Source organism: Fusarium redolens (genome assembly GCF_020744475.1).
Source record: "Fusarium redolens strain MPI-CAGE-AT-0023 chromosome Unknown BKA55scaffold_21, whole genome shotgun sequence".
Lineage (NCBI taxonomy): Eukaryota > Fungi > Ascomycota > Sordariomycetes > Hypocreales > Nectriaceae > Fusarium > Fusarium redolens.
In genome coordinates, this window is record NW_025763684.1 from 724772 (window position 1) to 742331 (window position 17560).

Genomic DNA, 17560 nt, shown 5'->3' on the forward strand with positions numbered 1-17560 from the left:
TTTGAACAACAGTTCGGCTTTGACTACAACCAGACCTTTGCCTCTGTTGCCAAGGCGGCGACTTGGAGAATTCTCCTCACCGTTGCTGCCTGTCTTGACTGGGAGATTGAGCAGATGGACGTGTCGACGGCGTTCCTGGAAGGGGACCTCGACGAAGAAGTCTTCATCGAAATGCCGGAAGGGCTTGTCGAGTATTTCGACCAACACCCAGAAGACCGTCCGCCAGGATTCTCAACCGAGAAGATCTGCAAACTGATCAAATCCCTCTATGGACTCAAATAGGCGCCTCGGCAATGGCAAAAGAAGCTGAAGGAGACCTTGGAATCCCTTGACTTCAGACAAGCAACGTCTGACACGGCCGTATATCACAATCCCACAACGGGAGTGATCATCATCACATATGTGGATGACTTCCTAATCATGGGCAGCAACAAGGAAGCAATCCAAGGGTACAAAGCCCGCCTGGGAGAGATCTTCACAATGACTGATCTCGGTCCCGTCAGCCATTTTCTTGGAGTAAGAATAACCCGAGACAGGAACTCAAGGCTGATCTACCTTTCCCAGGATGCATATTTTACCAGAATACTAAAGAAATTCGGCTTGGAAGATTGCCGACCGGTCAAGACCCCCATGGAGCGAAATTCACTCTCGACACTGCAACCAAGAGACAATGGCGACTCGGCTTCTCCAGAGGAACGAGAAGACTATAGCTCGAAAACCGGCTCGCTGATGTATGGAATGACCCAAACCAGACCCGATTTAGCTTTTCTACTCTCGGTACTCTCAAGATACATGTCGAATCCACCACCAGCACATTCACGATTGATCAAAAGAGGTCTTCGCTATCTACAGCAGACAAGAGACCACGGCCTGGTGCTTGGGGGCGTCAAGAAAGATCCTGAATCCGCTTGGAGCATCACAGCTTGGGCCGACTCGGATTGGAAAGGCGACACAGTTACGGGAAGATCGACGTTTGGATGGCTCGTTCAACTTGAAGGATCTACAGTCTCATGGAGGGCCAAACGGCACGAAACAGTAGCACTATCGACCACCGAGGCTGAATACACAGCACTCTCCCAATGTGCCAGAGAATTGGCCTGGACTAGGAACCTCTTCTCTGAACTGCTCCTGCCACTACACATGCCTATTCCACTGAACGGCGACAACCAGGGTTCCCTAAAGCTATGCAGAAACCCTGAGCTTCACCAACGGACAAAGCACATTCCGTTAACCGAGCACCATATCCGAGAAGAAGTTGAAGCCGGGAACATTGATGTGCAATACGTCAGCACACACGAGCAGGTAGCAGACGGACTCACTAAACCGTTGAACGCCGTCAGCCATGGTCACTTTCTAGAAGCCATTCGAGTTAGTGCATGTCCGATCGAGGAAGCAGGTCGTATTATTTGGAGTACTGACGTCCACGATGACTCTGTGCCCTGAAGACAAGGTAGATGGGGGCGTGTTGGAAAATCCGGGAATCCCCCTTATCTTCAGGATTCAGACTGTTAGTCTGAAAGTCCTAGATTTAAAGTTCAAAGTCCTAGATGAAATTATCTAGAGATATAAACCCGAGAAGAACTCTCATCTCAATAATGAACAATTAAGTTTCATAAATATATTTTCACCCAGCACTACTGCGCAATATAAACAACACCCGTTCTGAGATAGAGTTATCCCTGTCAATTCTAGCCTATATGATTGGTCTAAAACCCGGAACGGGCCCCGTTCCTGTCGTGAATACTTGAGTAGGCGAACTTTTTGAACTACTTCTAACTCCAAGCCGCTCGCCATCAACGAAATTCGTGTTCTACAGATTGGCCCCCCACCCAACCCTTATCTACTGTGTAAAAGAGGTGAACTATCTCGACACTGCTGATGGTTCCAAAGACTTCACTGCGAAGATAGGGGGAACCGAAGCAGAGGACAATGTACATGGTAAAGTCTCTTCGGCTTTGGGTCAATCGTGGGCTATAACTGGAACTTGCAGTCGCCTCATCGGCACATCAATTGAATGAAACGTGCATCTTTGTTTTGCCGAATGTAATTGGTCAGTCCACCCGCCTGCATTGGTCTCCATAATTCCTAGGCGCGTAATCGCTCGCTGGAGCTTTCCCACTTCTCCATTAAAGCATGAGCTCAAACACGACCCTCAATGGTACCCTGTATACAGTAATGATATCTTGGTTATACTGCATTTTAAAGAAATCATCGCAACGCCGCAAAAGACATATCGAGGCATAAATCTAGAAAATTGAACGCTTAGCACACTAATTTTCAAGAAGACCTTGCGACGCAAATCACTTCATTCTCCAAGCAACGCTAGCCAGATCAAGTAAAAACATATGGGTCCGCATTACGTGTCCTAAACCTAGGATCATCACGAGACAATTTAAAAAAGGGGCAAATTCGGGGTGACAGAAGGTAATATAGTTTGCACGATTACACCGCCTGGATTCGCCGTTTAAAAAATCTCTCAGTAGCAAATCTCGATCTCTCATTAGCATTTTCGTATCTTTTTCTACCTCATAATCGACCTTCAGCTGGATATTAGGAGAGGATCGCATCATGACGCGAATTTCCGAGGTTTTTCCATGGCACTATCAGATTCTCTTCATGGTTCTCGAGGTACACATTCTGACAGACTCTTAGCTCAATGGGCAGCTTATTGACTCTTCCACAGCCAAGTGTGATCTTCACGTCCCTTTTTTTGGTCCCAGCATCACCCTCTAACCACTTTCACTCCCTCGCCCCGTCCGATAGTGCAGGGCCTTTCTGGTCGCCCTCTCCTGTGCACAAGCCATGCGACGCTGAATCGGCCTGGAACACTCCGCAACTCCGCGGCCTCTGGTACGCATATATCGCCGCTCTTGCCTTCAGTGGCGTCATTGAGCCGATGCTCCTGTACGTGGCTCGGTACAAACTGCGAGACATTGGTGACGCGGAGGAGGTGATAAAGACGGTTTTGTTTGCGTTTTTAGCGTTCGACATTTTCCACGCAGGTGCGACGTTGGCTGTCACAGGTGTGGCGGCGGTACTTCCTGGACCACATAGGCACATATACGCCATGGTCAATGTTTGGGTTCCGACCGCGTGGATGCTTTTGCGGATGTTGTGGGTAGTGGGTGTTGGGAGAAAGTTTGCTATTACTGGGATAAAGCGCGAGTAAGCGTTACTAAGAGCTTGCTTCTCTTATTCCATAGTATAAGAGTACTAAATAATAATACTTGGGTTAGGATAGGGTTAGTATTAACTATTTGAGTGTATTTGCCCTAGTGTTTTCTTTTAACTAAAGATATAACTTATAAAAGTAAGTAAAAAAGTATATAACTATATAAGGGGAAAAAAGATTAGGACATATAAGTATAAATCAATAAGCAAGAAATATAAAGTAGTATTATCCTAGACTTAAAATGTTATATACTTTAATTACTTTTTAACAATAAAGTTATAAATATAACTTAAAAAATAACTAAATAAAAACTTAGTTTTTAAAATATATGTTATAAAGTATTTAGTTAAACATGTATTTTTATCATTGCTTTCTAATTTAGCTAAGCAAAAGCAACATTTACTAAAACAGAACTCGCATTGTTGGCTATCAATGTGGTCTCGATGTGTATGAAAGGCTTAACAACGTGTGATCAGTGACTGGTTCGTGGCTGGGATCATCGGAAAAGGCAAGTGGAGAAACTCATGGAGAAACCTGGAGTGATGTGCGACGAATAGAATCTCGAAAACGGTACATATCATTCCGAACTCCGTGCTTGCACAATCTGGTAAGGAGTAACCTTCAGGGTGCATGGCTAGCCTTCAGCCAGCCACGCAAGTTGTCTGCTGAGCTCCTTAAATAATAATAACGATAGTTTCTTCACTGACTCTCGCGAGTCTCTTTCCAGCCACCGTAACACATATTGTCAAATGGGATGGTAGATTCAGTTGTAATAATTCGAAGGTGCTACTTATGATTATAATAACCTTAAGGGTTTCTAGAAAGAGTGCTTTTAAATGACTGTTACACTGTCATTATAGAACTTGGCTACTGACAGCGGCTGTGGGATACTGATTTATATTACAATGACGAAGATAGATGTAGAAGTAGTAGGTAATGATAGGATTTGCTATAAGTAGAAGTAAGATAAGTTATATTGTTCTATGGTATAGGATTACTTGTTCGCTGAAGACTTCGTTAGACGTCTATGGACACTCGTCTGGTGTCTTTGTAGGAGATCCGGTCTAGCAGAGTCTTTTCCCGAACATTCAGAACATTTATACCGCTCCCTATACTTCTTAGGCAGATGTGATTGGTAATGTCTTTTTAAATCTCTATCTGGAGCCATATGACCACAGAGACGACAAGAAATGAGAGCCTCTGGGCCAGATGGAGGCAAACTAAATTAATGTTAGAAGGAGTAGTCCAATGTCTTCGAGATGGCTTACTTACTTTGTGGCATACAGTCCTCCAGAACCGACCGCTAGGTGGAAAAGGCGAGTTGTCATGATAGTATGCCTCTTCGCTGGAGCTAGTCGTGTAGAAGACAGGCATAGCGTTGGCGTCAAGGGTAGTTTCGAAGTCACCATCAGTGACATCTCCGGTGACTGCAGACGCGCTGACACACTCTTGGAGCGCTTCCAACTCGCTGTCAGTCAAGTCAACATTGCTGCAATCAACGTCGAAGTTGGTAAAGCTGGTATTTGTTGAGTTGCCATTGACTCCCTCCGCCCACGTGTGGGAAGCTTCAAATGGAGGGAACAATGGCATACATTGCTGTCCAAACGACATAAAAACTGCGAGATACGTAAAAGAGGAGTACACTTGAGAAATCTGTTTGAGTATTGGCATCTGTGTTGATATGTGCCTGAATGATGATCAGGACAATGCCTTTATACCTAAATGTCTCATGCTTACCATGCACAACCACCCTTTCGCCAACCCCACCCTTTCGCCACGCAAAAAAAAAAAGCACCACCAAAACTCGTCAATTTCACTTACACGAAAGTTGGCCAAAATAAATATCTACCTAAATGAAGTTACCGTTATTGACTATAGAAATGATTGGAGGTAATTGTTTTGAATCTGTAAGGCTGTGCGGGGTATGCGATATATGCATGCTGTGCTATGGAAATGTTGTTAGTTAGATGACCAAATTCCTCACCGCTCTTTGCCTTGTTTTTTGGTCTTTGTTTTGGACAACGACAAAAAAATGCCTATGTCGCGACTTCGATGGGAATATACAGAGGACGACATGGCTGAGGCTATATTGGACATTACTGATAATGGCTTTTCATCCTCTGAAGCGGCTCAGAGACGGGGAGTACCCCGAAGGACTCTAATCGATAGACTTAACGGCCAGACAGCCGTGAAAGAGCAGATCCAGCCTCGCCGACGTTTGTCTAAGAATCAAGAGGACAGATTGGCTTTCTGGATATTCCGTCAGGAATCCTTAGGCTATGCTCCGTCCCACAATCAGGTCCGCGCTTGTGTCATAGGCTTGTTGAGACAGCAGGGCGAACATTCCGAGTTAGGACGCAATTGGGTGACTAGATTTATCAAGCGCCGCACAGACCTCAAGACCAAGATGGGTAGACGTCAAGAAGCCAATAGGTTCGACTCTTTCACGCCTAAGGCAGTTCACTGGTACTTTGATATCAGGGAGGGCCAGTATGGCTGGATCAAGCCTGAAAACACCGTCAACGTTGACGAAGGGGGTATTATGACAGGTTTCGGCAAGTATCTATCTGTATACCTTGTCAGTGCTTGAAATTGACTGACTAATCCTTTTTATTTAGGCTTAGATAGCCTGGTTGTTGGAAGCGCTCACCCAAAGCGGAAGGCATTTCTCAAGGGACCACAAGCTCGAAATTGGACTTCATTTATCGAAGCTATTACCGCCGATGGCCGCGCCTTAATCCCCGGTATAATCTTTAAGGGGAAAGAACTCCAGAAACAGTGGTTTCTTGAGGAATTCAAGAAGATAGCAGACTGGTATTACATAACTTCGCCCAACGGGTGGACTGATGACCATATAGGCATTGAATGGCTTGAAAGAGTTTATCTGCCCCAGACAACACCTGCTGACGAGTCAGACGCTAGACTGATCATTTTAGATGGTCATGGAAGCCATGCAACAGTATGTTCTTCATTCTACCCGCCTCAAGATCAGTACTGAGTGATGAAACGATGAATGGATGGTCACGTGCTTCCTGAACAACGTTTATTGCTGTTATCTGCCAGCACACTGCTCTCATGGACTCCAACCACTGGACAATGGAGTCTTCAACGCGTTGAAGGCCGCATATCGACGAGAGTTGGAAAAGTTCGCTTCATTGACTGATTCCGCTCCTATGGACAAGGTCAATTTCATCAGGGCCTACGCCAAAGCTCGCCGAGTTGGAATGACTAAGAAGAACATACTGTCTGGCTGGAGGGTCACTGGAAACTGGCCAATTTCACGTGCGAAAGCGTTACGGCACCCTGAAATCCAGGAAGATAAGCCAAATGGCAGCCCAAGAGCGACTCCCGAACCTAGGCCGTATTTTGACTCGGACGATACACCACAAACGAGCCGTCAAATTCGTGACCTTGGGTTGAACAAAACACCGAAGACACGGAGGCGATACAACGTAATAGCCAAGGGCTTTGAGGCACAACAGCAGACGGTAGCGGCGCATACTGCGAGGATTGCTAGCCTAGAGGAAGAATTGGCTCGCCTGAAGAGAGGGAAGAAGAGGAAGGCGGTGCCGAATCCTAACAAACGTTTTATGACTCTTGGGGAGACTCTAGCTGGTGGAGAAGCCATAGCAGAAGAGGAGACTCAAAATATGCCTGTTGTGGTGGAAGGTGGCTGCTCAGGCGAGCCGGAGTCAGAATCGGAGGCTGTCTCGGTCATTGAGGTCAGAGAGGAAACCATACCCCGTCAACCAACCACGCGATCAGGGCGGCTTATCAAAAGACCTAGGATTCAATAGATATGTGCAATTATTATTTATAAGTTGAATAATTTTGCGCATATCTATCATTTTGGCCAAGTTCTGTGTAAGTAAAGTTGTTGATTTTTGGTGGTGCTCCTTTTTTTTTTGCGTGGCGAAAGGGTGGTTGTGCATGGTAGAGTGAATCTCGATCAAGCGTTACATTTCCTAACATGGCTAGTGCTCCCAGCTTCACAAAAATGTTTTCTTGTCGTTCGCGGCAGCGTCGATTCAACAAGCAACCTAGGAAATGCTATGGATAATCTTGATAGTTGCTCAGCTGGGCCAATATCGAGTCAAGATTATCTATGAAGCATCTAATTGATTCTCCATTTTTGTTGTCTCGTAGCTCTATGGAGAGCTATTCGGAAGGGAGCCGGTGGGAGACGATAAGTTGAGAATGCTATATTACAATCGCTCATTTGCAGATAACAAAGGTAAACGCTATTATGATTCGGCGACATGGGGACTATTCATGGTTGAGTTTGGATAACAAAACTCCTTTCATCCTTTCATCACCGAGATCAGCTACAACGAGATAGCCGACCGTTATAGACAGGTCACTGGAAAAGCCACCAGGGCAGCAGAAAAGCATATTTTTGAGAAATACCCTAACTTTGCACCTAATTCTCGCAAAAGCAAAGTTCGACACCCATGTAGCCAAGAATGGTAGCGAGGAAGCTAACCTTAGAGATCATCATTTATTGATCTCATGAACTCAACTGTATAATACCTGAAATATGTCAAATAGAAAAGGTTCAGCGTTGAGCAGGGTCATATGGTAGGCACTACTTACACGGTTTGTGCCGACAACGTTCCTGGCCCAAGACATAGCCCCTGCATTTATCCCGCCTAGGTTCATTTGTGTACCCACAGCAGTAGCACCACCATCCGTTAGGATCAAGGTAAATTCTGACATAACACTCCGGTCTATCACATATACCCTGAGCAGAAATTGTTTGTGTTGAAGAGGGGGTGCAACGCAGGAGAGCTCCGGTTCGTTTATGGCGCCGATTTGCCGCAACAGCATAGGGACAATCTTCTGCTTGTTCAGGGTTGTACCACTTTTCTCCTTGTTGGTGACCACAAACCAACTTGTACATCCATGTTTGACACCTGATGCTCGAGTCCTGACTGTGCTTAAAAATGAGTACGAGTGTGTATTAACTATATTTATTGGAGACTTACAAATAAATAGAGAACGGCTAGAAGGTGTTATTTGCTTTTCACTTGTATCTGTATCACGATCGGATTCATCTCTCTTATATGCTTTCAGCCCACCTGGCACAATTGCTCGAAGAAGCGCTCTGGCTTATCTTCGCGCCCCATCACATTGACAGACATGAGTGTGATTTGAGGGCGAAACGCCGATCATGTATCGACATCTGCTAGCTTCTAGGGGCCGGCGCCAATGCGGCCAGAAATTGCTTGGCTGCTTACTCTCACTTATCTGTCCCTATAGGATTCGAGTCTCTTCATCTTAAGCGCTCGTTAAGTAAAACTGGTGTACTTGTAGCGGCTATTGAAACCTCGCCAATTTTGTGGCGCTTGGCCAAACGGAGCTTGGTCGATTATGGCCTTAATTATCAGGTTTCACACTCCTTAAATAGTAATCTCACGCTCGCACTTTATTTTCGTTTTGTCCTCAAACCTCCCTTCAAACCTTACTTTTCCTTCCGTCGGACGCAAGGCAAAGTTTTTCTCATTACTTTCGTACCACAAAAAATAAATCTTACAAGGATGAAATCAAACGCAAACTTTGATTTTACGCGCTGGGAAGTGCATGAGACCGAGACAGATTGTAATCTGATCTTTCGTTCAACCTTAGGACAGGTGTTCTATTGTCATATTAACCCCGACAAATTCATTGATTCTCCTACTGTTCTTGGACAATATCTCAAATGTCTCCAGATTCTGCGAACTGGTGAACAGGAGATCGATGATTTTTATGACGAAGATGCCTACGACTGGCTGTCTCAATCCTTTGCGCCGTTGATCACTCAGCTGGTACAGTCTTCGGGCATGGACGCTGTTGTGAATCCGACCTTGGCGCATTATCTATTTCCTTCCAAAACATACAACATTCAACTTCTTGCTGTGGATGATGAGTTGAAGCCTGAAGTAGTCGACTTCGAAGGGCACGGTTGGATTAATTCCATTATCGAGGTAGATGATGACTTCCTACGCGAACTTGATCAGTGGACTCGATCTTATGCACCGTCCAACGTGCAGTTATGCTACGATCGCCCCGAAGACAGTCTTATTAAGACACCCAAACGAACGATTATATTCAATCAAAAGGGACAGCCAGTCACCTGTTTTTTCAAACAATTCGGCTTGTCATTTGGTTCATCGCATGCAAAAAAGGAGCTTGAGGCAATGAAGAAGATTACTCTGGCCCTGTTTCCCCCCCACCCAACACATTTATCTGTCGACTGGTTGGTGTAGTGTGGGAAAACAACAAGCTACTAGGGATGTTGTTTGCCTGGATAGATGCGGAGTGCGTATTATCGAAGGCCAGAGCAGCGAAAAGCCCAGGTACCTTGAGGGAACGCTGGCTATCGCAAATTAATAGATCAGTCCACTGGTTGCACGAAGAAGGAATTGTCTGGGGCGATGCTAAGTCAGATAATGTTCTCATAGATAAGGACGAAAATGCGTGGATTATTGATTTCGGTGGTAGTTACACCCCGGGCTGGGTTGATGAAGACAAAGCCGAAACTCTCGAGGGCGACTATCAAGGTGTGAGCAAAATCAATGAGATGTTGCGTCAATGAACGCTAACTAATCAATATTTACTGCTCAAACTAGAAGCTTCACACGCAATAGAAATACACCATATATATCATAAACACGTAATAAGGTCTTAAAACATGTCTTACTACTACTGTACGCACTCTGTACAGGAGTCCCAACCTGCCGACTTCTACGTGCCGTATTTTGCACTATTTACTTCACTGATTCCAAGACTCTATGTTGTTGTCGATGGCTGGGGTTGGGAAGAGACCGATTTGAAAACTAGTGGAGATGATATGGACATCGGCCAATGAGAGGTTTTTGACATGTAAAATACCTAGAAGTTTCTGACGTCAAAAACTTTGGTCAGATAGGTAAATTACCATTCGGTAAATTACCTCGACGGAACCCTACTCTAAATTGTGCATCAGCTCACAGTGACACATTTTCCCCAGGACTAATTATACTATTCTGCACCTCAATCATCGAACTCAAAACCACAGCGCCTTCCATTTCCAAAGCTTTAGCAAAATTATCTCTAACAACCTCCGGAGTAAACTCTCCTTGGCCATCACACACCACGCCTCTAGAATGCGTCAGTGCAATCTTGCCTAGTCCCCGACCGTAGGAACCAATGAATTCGCCGTTAGCTTCACAGTCCTCATGAACAAGCCACGATGCCACTGAAGACACAGTAGAAGGTGGATATTGCTGCGACGCCCACTCAAACATCGATTCGTTACCTCCCAACATCTCTTTCGTCATAGCTGTTGCCGCAACCGGGGCAAGAAGGTTGACATGAATGCCACCACTCTCCCCCTCAAGTGCCAATGTGCGACCTAATCCAAAGAGCGCTCCCTTGGCTGTAGTGTAGGCTGCGTTGCCAGGCATGCCAAAGATAGAATGGGAACACACTATCAGGACCCGACCATACTTTGCGCGTTGCATATGCGGCCACGACAGCTGCGTCAACAGCCACGTGCCCCAAACATGAACGCCCAAGAAGCGACTGAAGTCAGAGTCGGTGAACTCAGTGAAAGGCTTCGAGAAGTCAATACCCGCATTATTGATCAGGATGTCGATCCGACCCCAGGTGTTGATCGCAGCATCGACAAGAGCCTCGACGACAATTCGCTCCGAAATAGACCCGGCGACAGCGATCGCTTCACCTCCTGCAGCTTGAATAGCCTTGACTGTCGCTTCAGCGCCTTTCTCGTCGAGGTCATTAATGACGACCTTGGCGCCACGGCTACCGAGAAGCATCGAATGCTCCCTTCCCATGCCCTGCGCCCCGCCAGTGACGATCGCCACCCTCCCGTCAAATCGGAGTTTCGTAGAGGTTGTAGACATAATTTAATCTTTTTATTTATTTAATGAAGTGCTGTAGGTAGTAAAGTAGACATCAACTAAAGTTGCTTTCCCCAGTGCTTCTTAACAGAAAGGGGAGCTATTTATACTCGACGAGTCCTGTCCCGGTTGCGAGGTCTATTTAAGGGGCTGCTGTCTACGGACACAACTTAGCTCCGGGGCCCCGACATCTTTCTATAAGAGCAACGATGCTTTTCCGGGAACGGAGTAAATCTCGGGGTCCGAAGAACTTTAGTGTATTTTTACTCATACTTACACAGTCATATAGCCTCACAGTCATGCTAATGAACAAATATAGAGTACAGCTTGGTCCGGCTAATTTTGTTAAACTGTATATTGCCGACTTTCCCAACCGCTAAGCTCAAAGTCTATCACAGTAGAGCAGCTCGAAGGAGGTGCGACAATTATATGTGGATAGTTGCGTGTGGACCGTTACGTGTAGACCGTTGCGTGTGGATAGTTGTCTACATCTTATTATTGCGAGGCATCGAACTCCTCGAAGGGGCTCGGGCTCTCAGGCTCTCAGGCTCTCAGGCTCTCGGACTCTCGGACTCTCGGACTCTCCGTACGCAGCCCGTGCGACCCAATCTCGGCGGCGGTGGGGCCGGCTTCTTAAGGATGATATCTTGGACTTGATTGCCTGTATCTCTTCTCGCGTATTCTTAGGTGAGGAGCTTTGTCGCCATGAAGAATGGCTTCAAATCACCAAGACATACACCATCACGTGCTTCAAAGCTGCGGCGACGCTCAATATGCTTCCGCCCCTCCTCCATCCATTCGTCCTGCTCTTCGACCGGACTGTCGGCAGGCCCGGAAAGCTATGAAGGATTCTCAACGGATTATAGGCAATTTGATAAGAGGGTTTATTATTTTATTAAAAACTTTAATAAATTATTAATAATAATTAGTAAATCCTAAGAAGCTTTATATTTCTTTAATATTTTTCAATTAAGGTTAGTTAGTTTAATATAAAATATTGTAGTAAAGTTCTAGTCCCCTGAGCGTCAAAACTTAACTTGGCGTGATGGTTTGTTAATAAAGGCGGTTTTTTAAAGGTACTTAAGTAGACATACTGAGAAGGTGAAATATTCAGAGAAGAGAAATACTATAAATCCAATTGCTAAACCATTGAATATAAGTACAAGACGCGACAGTCAAGGAGAGATTAGACTTAAAGTCAAATCGACTAACTATTTTAGTTACCTATGATTGGCTCTTGCCCACAAGCAATGAACTCAGCAAGGATGGCACGGATCACCGTGTTATGAAACGGGCCCCGTTCCGCGTTTTTGTAAACACGACCTGGACAGTAACGGGGCCCGTTACGAGTTTGAGGAGCCCATGTCGAATTCAATAGTTTTGATTGGCATAAAACCCGTAACGGGCCCCGTTAATATCTAGTATTCTAGAGTAGGGTCAAGAAGTTTAGGAGATAGAGACTTGAGAAGGCGATGTAGTCCCTTCCTTGCCTCTGTGGGGATATTAGGCTTATCGCGGAGATGTGCTACTACCTGTGAAGGGCCATTGGATAGTGCAAATTTGCAGCTTTCTTGAGTGCAGATCAGGAGACAAGCCTTCGTATCATAGAAGAGTTGGAGAGTATCAAGAAGAGGGTAGAGAGAGGTAGGCATGACAGAAGCAATATAGTAGGATATAAGTATGGCGGGATCCAGATCTGAGTATTGCTTCTATTATAATAGTAAGGAGTAGGATCTGGCGAGATCTAGATAGTATTATTAATAGAGCTAAATAAGAGAAGAGGGAAATAGAAGAGGAAGAGAAAAGGGGGGTAAATAAAACTATACCCGTTGGCTCGAGCCCGGGGGGGGCCACTAAGCAAGCTTAGTTGGGCACAAAAGTGCGGGACACGCACAAAAGTGAGGGACATCCAGAAGGCCTGATTTTTGGTGTGTTTTGCGGCATTTTCAATATTTCCTCATTCATAAAGGCGTCAAAGGAGGGGAAATTGCTGTATTGTGAAAAGGAAGCTTCTCGTGATAATATATCTGCTATTGACTGTATCTGAAGAAGGGAAATAGCTGCTGTGGCAGCAAGCTATCTGCTTAATTGAGAACGCTTTCTCTTGTAAATTGGGAGCCTTCCTGTTCTTCTAGCCTGAGACTGGCTTCTGTAGCAGCTCTTTCTTCCTCAATGAGATTGATGAGGGCATCGCGAAATTGGGCTTGGTGTTGAGCCGGGCATGGTGTTGAGGGTACCGTTGGAAAGGGAGACTCGTAGTCGGGTAAGCAAGGCGGCGATGAGGGCATCGCGACTTCCTCTTCATCAGATAAATCAATGAGGCTATCTTCATCATTAAACGCGGCATCGGCCGGCGGTTGTGTAAGGTGGAAATCAACGGAATCATCGCTGTTGAGAAGCCCTGATAAATCTACTGCCGAGAGGGGTTTTGCTGCGAAGCCGGCCTCGTGAATAGCCTCACGGACTTCCGGGGCAAGCTGGGTATCGATCGTATAGAAATCTTCCTTTACCTTTAATTGATAGGATATCTGAGCTCGTGAGGCATCGAGAGATGCATATTCTATATCCCTTTTAGTATGTTCAAGCCACTGCTTAAAGCGCAGCTTCTTTTCAACGCCGTCAACGATAACTTCCTTCTTCTTCCGCCATTCGGCTTTTATCTCCTCCATCTGCCGGATTGCAAAAGATCGAAGATTCCGAAGCTGAGATTTCTGTTCAGCTTTTGCTCCTACATCAATAAATTCAGCCTGCTGATCACGAAGCTCTTGCAAGCTTATATTGTGAAAATAATCTCCTACCGGTTTTCCTCGCTTTCCGCGCTTTCTCTGGTGGTATCTCTTCTCAATACGCTCTCGGCGATCATCAACGTGCTTCCTCACGATATCCTCAAGCACAATAGCGTCGCTGACGATTTTCTGTACAGCTTCAAGTCCCCGGCGCGTTGGGGAGCTTAGAATATCGTGATAGCGGTTACGGACATCGCTCGCCACGTCAGAAGCTAGAGGGAAGCGATTTTCCGCCGGGAGGAGTGAGGATAACGCCGGATCGATGGCCTTACGAGTCTTCAGCTTCTTCTTCAGCAGATAACTAACTACAGGCACCTCGGTCAGCGGGAAAATTCCTAACTTTTCGAAGCCTGTGATGATGTGGGCTGCCGTGAAGCCTTCTTCGAAGATCTCCTGATATTATGAGGATTAGTATGTAAAAAGAGGGGTATTTTGGAGAAGATGCAAGCTGCTAACACCTACCTTGAAGGAGCCCGCAAAGTCACGCCGGTTGAACGTCAACTTTCCCTTCCGTAAAGCCTCTCGCAGCCTTTTTTGGTGTGCATTCTTTAACCACTGAAAAACGCCGAGATCCATTGGTTGAAGTATGTGAGTTGAATGAGGAAGAAGGAAAGCAACGAGGATATTGAATTTTATACAGTATTCTCGAAAGGCAAAGGAGCCGTGACCGGAGAAGCCGTCGATAACGAGCAACCGCCACACAAGCTCTTCTTCTGACTTTCCTTCCGTGCCCGGAGGCGTGTCATATGGAGTGAGAGGGTTGGAATCGCTTTTTAGGTGCTCGTTACCCCCAAACCACTCTTCAAATTCTAGCTGATGATGTTGTACGGTAGCAGATTTCCCCCAAGACCACCGGTTGAAGTGCTTCGCCCACTCAAGCGTTATCTCGGCGTTAGAGAACGCTGTTTCCGACTGTGCAAAGCGCATATCAGGATCGCCGTTAATATCTGCCCACTCGATCGTTGGAAAAGCTTTGAAGATAAGCCAAGGAGGAGTAGTTGCTCCTGCGGCGTTGCCCGTACCGATCACCGTACAAGTCTCCCTATCTTCAGGCGAGAATACCTCGGTTGGAGTCTTCTTTTTGGTACGTACAACAAGGCACTGCACCCGCTCTCGCAGTATCCCGACTCTAATTCCGGCTTGATCAGCATTCCAACACTCTGAGGCGCCGATTCTGTATCTGGTGATGACTTCAGAGAGTCGTTTGAACCACTGCTTCGTCTCCTCCACGCCGGCTTCTTCATACTCATAGCGAGCCGCTTCTTTCGACTTCAAAATCGAGATATCAAGCTCGGGATGGTCGTCCCGGAAGCGCCTATACCACATCCGCGAGACCGGAGGAGCATTAGGATTACGGCGCCTTCTTATCGTATCCGCTGCATCTTCAATCTCGTTCTTGGCGGCCGGAAGACCAGACTTCTGCATCCAAATAATGAAGCATACGATAGCCTCTTCTTCATCATCCAAAAGGAGTCGCGGCCGGCCCATATTTGCATCAGGAACGCGGCTAAAATCCGTTGTTTTAGCATCTTCAAGCTTCTTAACAAGACGCGCAATGGACGACTTGTTAGAGCCTTTATACTGACTCTGAGCATCGCGGATTGAAAGAGGCTTCTTCGGCTTATTAGAAGCATCACGAGAGAGGCTCTTTTGGAGTCGTTGGCGCGAAGAAACGACTGCTTGAGCAGCTCTTATATTTGGATTGGTATGCATAATGCACTTAGACAAGATTACTGCCTTTTTCACTGATTGGTGTCTAGATTTGTGTTGATTTTACATACAAAATCAATGAAATTCACGACAGCCGGCCGAGCGGGGTTGTCCCTCACTTTTGTGCGTGTCCCGCACTTTTGTGTCCAACTAAGCTTGCTTAGTGGCCCCCCCTCGGGCTCGAGCCAACGGGTAACTATGTTATGTGAAATAACTAATATAGATGACCCAGCAACGTGCACGGGCCAGTTGCGTTGTATCCTGTCATGTTATAGGGATAAGAGTGTGTGCACGGATAGGACTGTCATCGTGCACGGGCCAGTTTTGTTGTATCCTGTCATGTTACCGCCACGACTGCGTACAGTAGATTGTTCAATGCGGTCTAACAGACGTCGTCGTCAGATAAGTGTGAGAGAACGTCGGATCTACAGGTAAATCATCCTCGCCATCATTCATATCGTGATATTCATCATTTCCGTTGGAATGAATCTCAGTCTCGACTCGGTCGTACTCGTTGATATAATCCTCATCAGTTCCATGATCGTCTTCCTCTTCATCTTCAACTTCATCATCACAGTCGCTAGGCTCATCTCCATCTCCCTCACATCCTTCGTCCGGATTCCAATCATAGTTCGTTGCATCGCGCTGTAGAAGAGTAACCAGATATAGTATATGACGCATCATGATGGTTTCGTCGCGTCCCAGTCATAAGTTGTAGATGTCTTGCTGTTGATATGATTTAAAATGCTGAACCCTAAACACATAACAAATGAACCTTTTCCATATGTCAACATATCTTTTCAAGCACTTCACAATTTTAAACTCGTGGGGTCAAAAGTTATCTTTCCAGTATGTATTCAACCAGCATCGAGATCGGTATGAAGTCTGGGCTAGCGTGAACGTGGCTCGATCTACCATGAGGTCAACACCACGGAGTATGATTCGTAGCTGGGCTTCCACAGCAGCTAGACTCCGGAGCGCTGTATCGTTCCATTGACCTAATAGATAGTCTTCGTTCCATGCTGATTTGGGCTTTTTTGCGGTGGCCGCGATGATGCCAAGCGGTCGGTTGTGAAACAAGCGAGGCCAACCGGTATGCTGTAACCATGGAGTTGTTTCATTCTGTTCGACGTCGTGATCATCAGGCTGATGTTCACGGAACTCTGGAGGCCACATGTTTGAAGATGGTCAGGGTCACTAGAAAGGTCAATGCATCATAGCAAAAATGAACGATTGACATGATTAAGCATCGATCAGTAAAGTGCTATCTATACCTCTAAAACGCGGTCACGAAACACACGCGATTAAAATATCGATCTACGCGTAGACGCCCATGAAGTAGTATCGCTCTGCGCCATAAAAGTAAAGCTAGCTATGAGGGTTGCAACGAAAGAACAAAATAGCCAATAAGGAAGTTTTATCACGCACTTTTAATCAAAAAATGTGCGGGGACCTCCAAAACACTGTCCCTTTTTCAGTGAAAGAGGAACTAGCAGGGGTATAAGCCAATGAGAGATAAAGAATTTCCTCTTTTACTGAAAATGGGACGGACAATAAGGATGTAGGGTAGGTTTTGGTTATGTGGGACGCTTCGTTACGCTAAGCCAGAATCGTCTCGCCGAATCACGACAATGCCCTCACCTACCACATGGTAAGATAAAATCTCCGTGTTACCCCAAAATTCCGAGATTCCGTGACAAACTGCAGACGTCTGACGCTCGAGGTCGAAAGAAGGAGGTTGATTAGTGACTCATACCGATTGCTTACGCACAAATCAACTGTCGCTGGCCCCCGAGTCTTGGTGGCTTATTTCTTCTCGTACCCACCCATTGTAGCTGGCCCACTCGATGCAATTTTGGGCGCGCTTCATCGCTGACATCCTTGCGCAATTAGCGAGATGAATATAAGAAACAGAAGAAAAGCCTTTTCCTTCCTTTCACGGTATATCTATAACCGCATAAATTAGAGTTTTATTTCTCCCAGGTTATAAGGCTCCGCATTACAGCTACATA

The 17560-nt window shown here is 45.9% G+C and overlaps 7 protein-coding genes across 7 annotated transcripts; 2 read left to right on the forward strand and 5 right to left on the reverse strand.

The window, feature by feature from the left end:
* Positions 1 to 2424: 2424 nt before the first annotated feature.
* BKA55DRAFT_582676 (uncharacterized protein) lies at positions 2425 to 3253 on the forward strand. The gene is made up of 2 exons (XM_046194134.1): positions 2425 to 2628; positions 2684 to 3253. The coding sequence occupies exons 1-2, from the start codon at positions 2569 to 2571 to the stop codon at positions 3167 to 3169; spliced, it is 546 nt and encodes a 181-aa protein (XP_046043506.1). The 5' UTR covers positions 2425 to 2568; the 3' UTR covers positions 3170 to 3253.
* Positions 3254 to 4159: 906 nt separating this feature from the next.
* On the reverse strand, positions 4160 to 4921 carry BKA55DRAFT_582678 (uncharacterized protein). The gene is made up of 2 exons (XM_046194135.1): positions 4445 to 4921; positions 4160 to 4392 (listed from the first exon to the last, which is right to left on the reverse strand). The coding sequence occupies exons 1-2, from the start codon at positions 4588 to 4590 to the stop codon at positions 4167 to 4169; spliced, it is 372 nt and encodes a 123-aa protein (XP_046043507.1). The 5' UTR covers positions 4591 to 4921; the 3' UTR covers positions 4160 to 4166.
* A 2598-nt stretch (positions 4922 to 7519) lies between these two features.
* On the reverse strand, positions 7520 to 8193 carry BKA55DRAFT_199486 (uncharacterized protein). Its single transcript, XM_046185107.1, has 2 exons — positions 8158 to 8193; positions 7520 to 8108 (listed from the first exon to the last, which is right to left on the reverse strand). Exon 2 carries the CDS (start codon positions 8070 to 8072, stop codon positions 7758 to 7760), a length of 315 nt encoding a protein of 104 aa, XP_046043508.1. The 5' UTR covers positions 8073 to 8108; positions 8158 to 8193; the 3' UTR covers positions 7520 to 7757.
* Positions 8194 to 8619: 426 nt separating this feature from the next.
* On the forward strand, positions 8620 to 9741 carry BKA55DRAFT_582690 (uncharacterized protein). The gene has a single exon (XM_046194136.1). It carries the CDS (start codon positions 8710 to 8712, stop codon positions 9415 to 9417), a length of 708 nt encoding a protein of 235 aa, XP_046043509.1. The 5' UTR covers positions 8620 to 8709; the 3' UTR covers positions 9418 to 9741.
* A 302-nt stretch (positions 9742 to 10043) lies between these two features.
* BKA55DRAFT_582691 (uncharacterized protein) lies at positions 10044 to 11147 on the reverse strand. The gene has a single exon (XM_046194137.1). The coding sequence runs from the start codon at positions 11053 to 11055 to the stop codon at positions 10138 to 10140; it is 918 nt and encodes a 305-aa protein (XP_046043510.1). The 5' UTR covers positions 11056 to 11147; the 3' UTR covers positions 10044 to 10137.
* A 4773-nt stretch (positions 11148 to 15920) lies between these two features.
* Positions 15921 to 16232, reverse strand: BKA55DRAFT_696320 (uncharacterized protein; the record flags this gene model as incomplete). The annotated part of the gene is made up of 1 exon (XM_046200247.1): positions 15921 to 16232. The coding sequence occupies one exon, from the start codon at positions 16230 to 16232 to the stop codon at positions 15921 to 15923; it is 312 nt and encodes a 103-aa protein (XP_046043511.1).
* A 114-nt stretch (positions 16233 to 16346) lies between these two features.
* BKA55DRAFT_582699 (uncharacterized protein) lies at positions 16347 to 16825 on the reverse strand. The gene has a single exon (XM_046194138.1). It carries the CDS (start codon positions 16722 to 16724, stop codon positions 16380 to 16382), a length of 345 nt encoding a protein of 114 aa, XP_046043512.1. The 5' UTR covers positions 16725 to 16825; the 3' UTR covers positions 16347 to 16379.
* Positions 16826 to 17560: the final 735 nt, after the last annotated feature.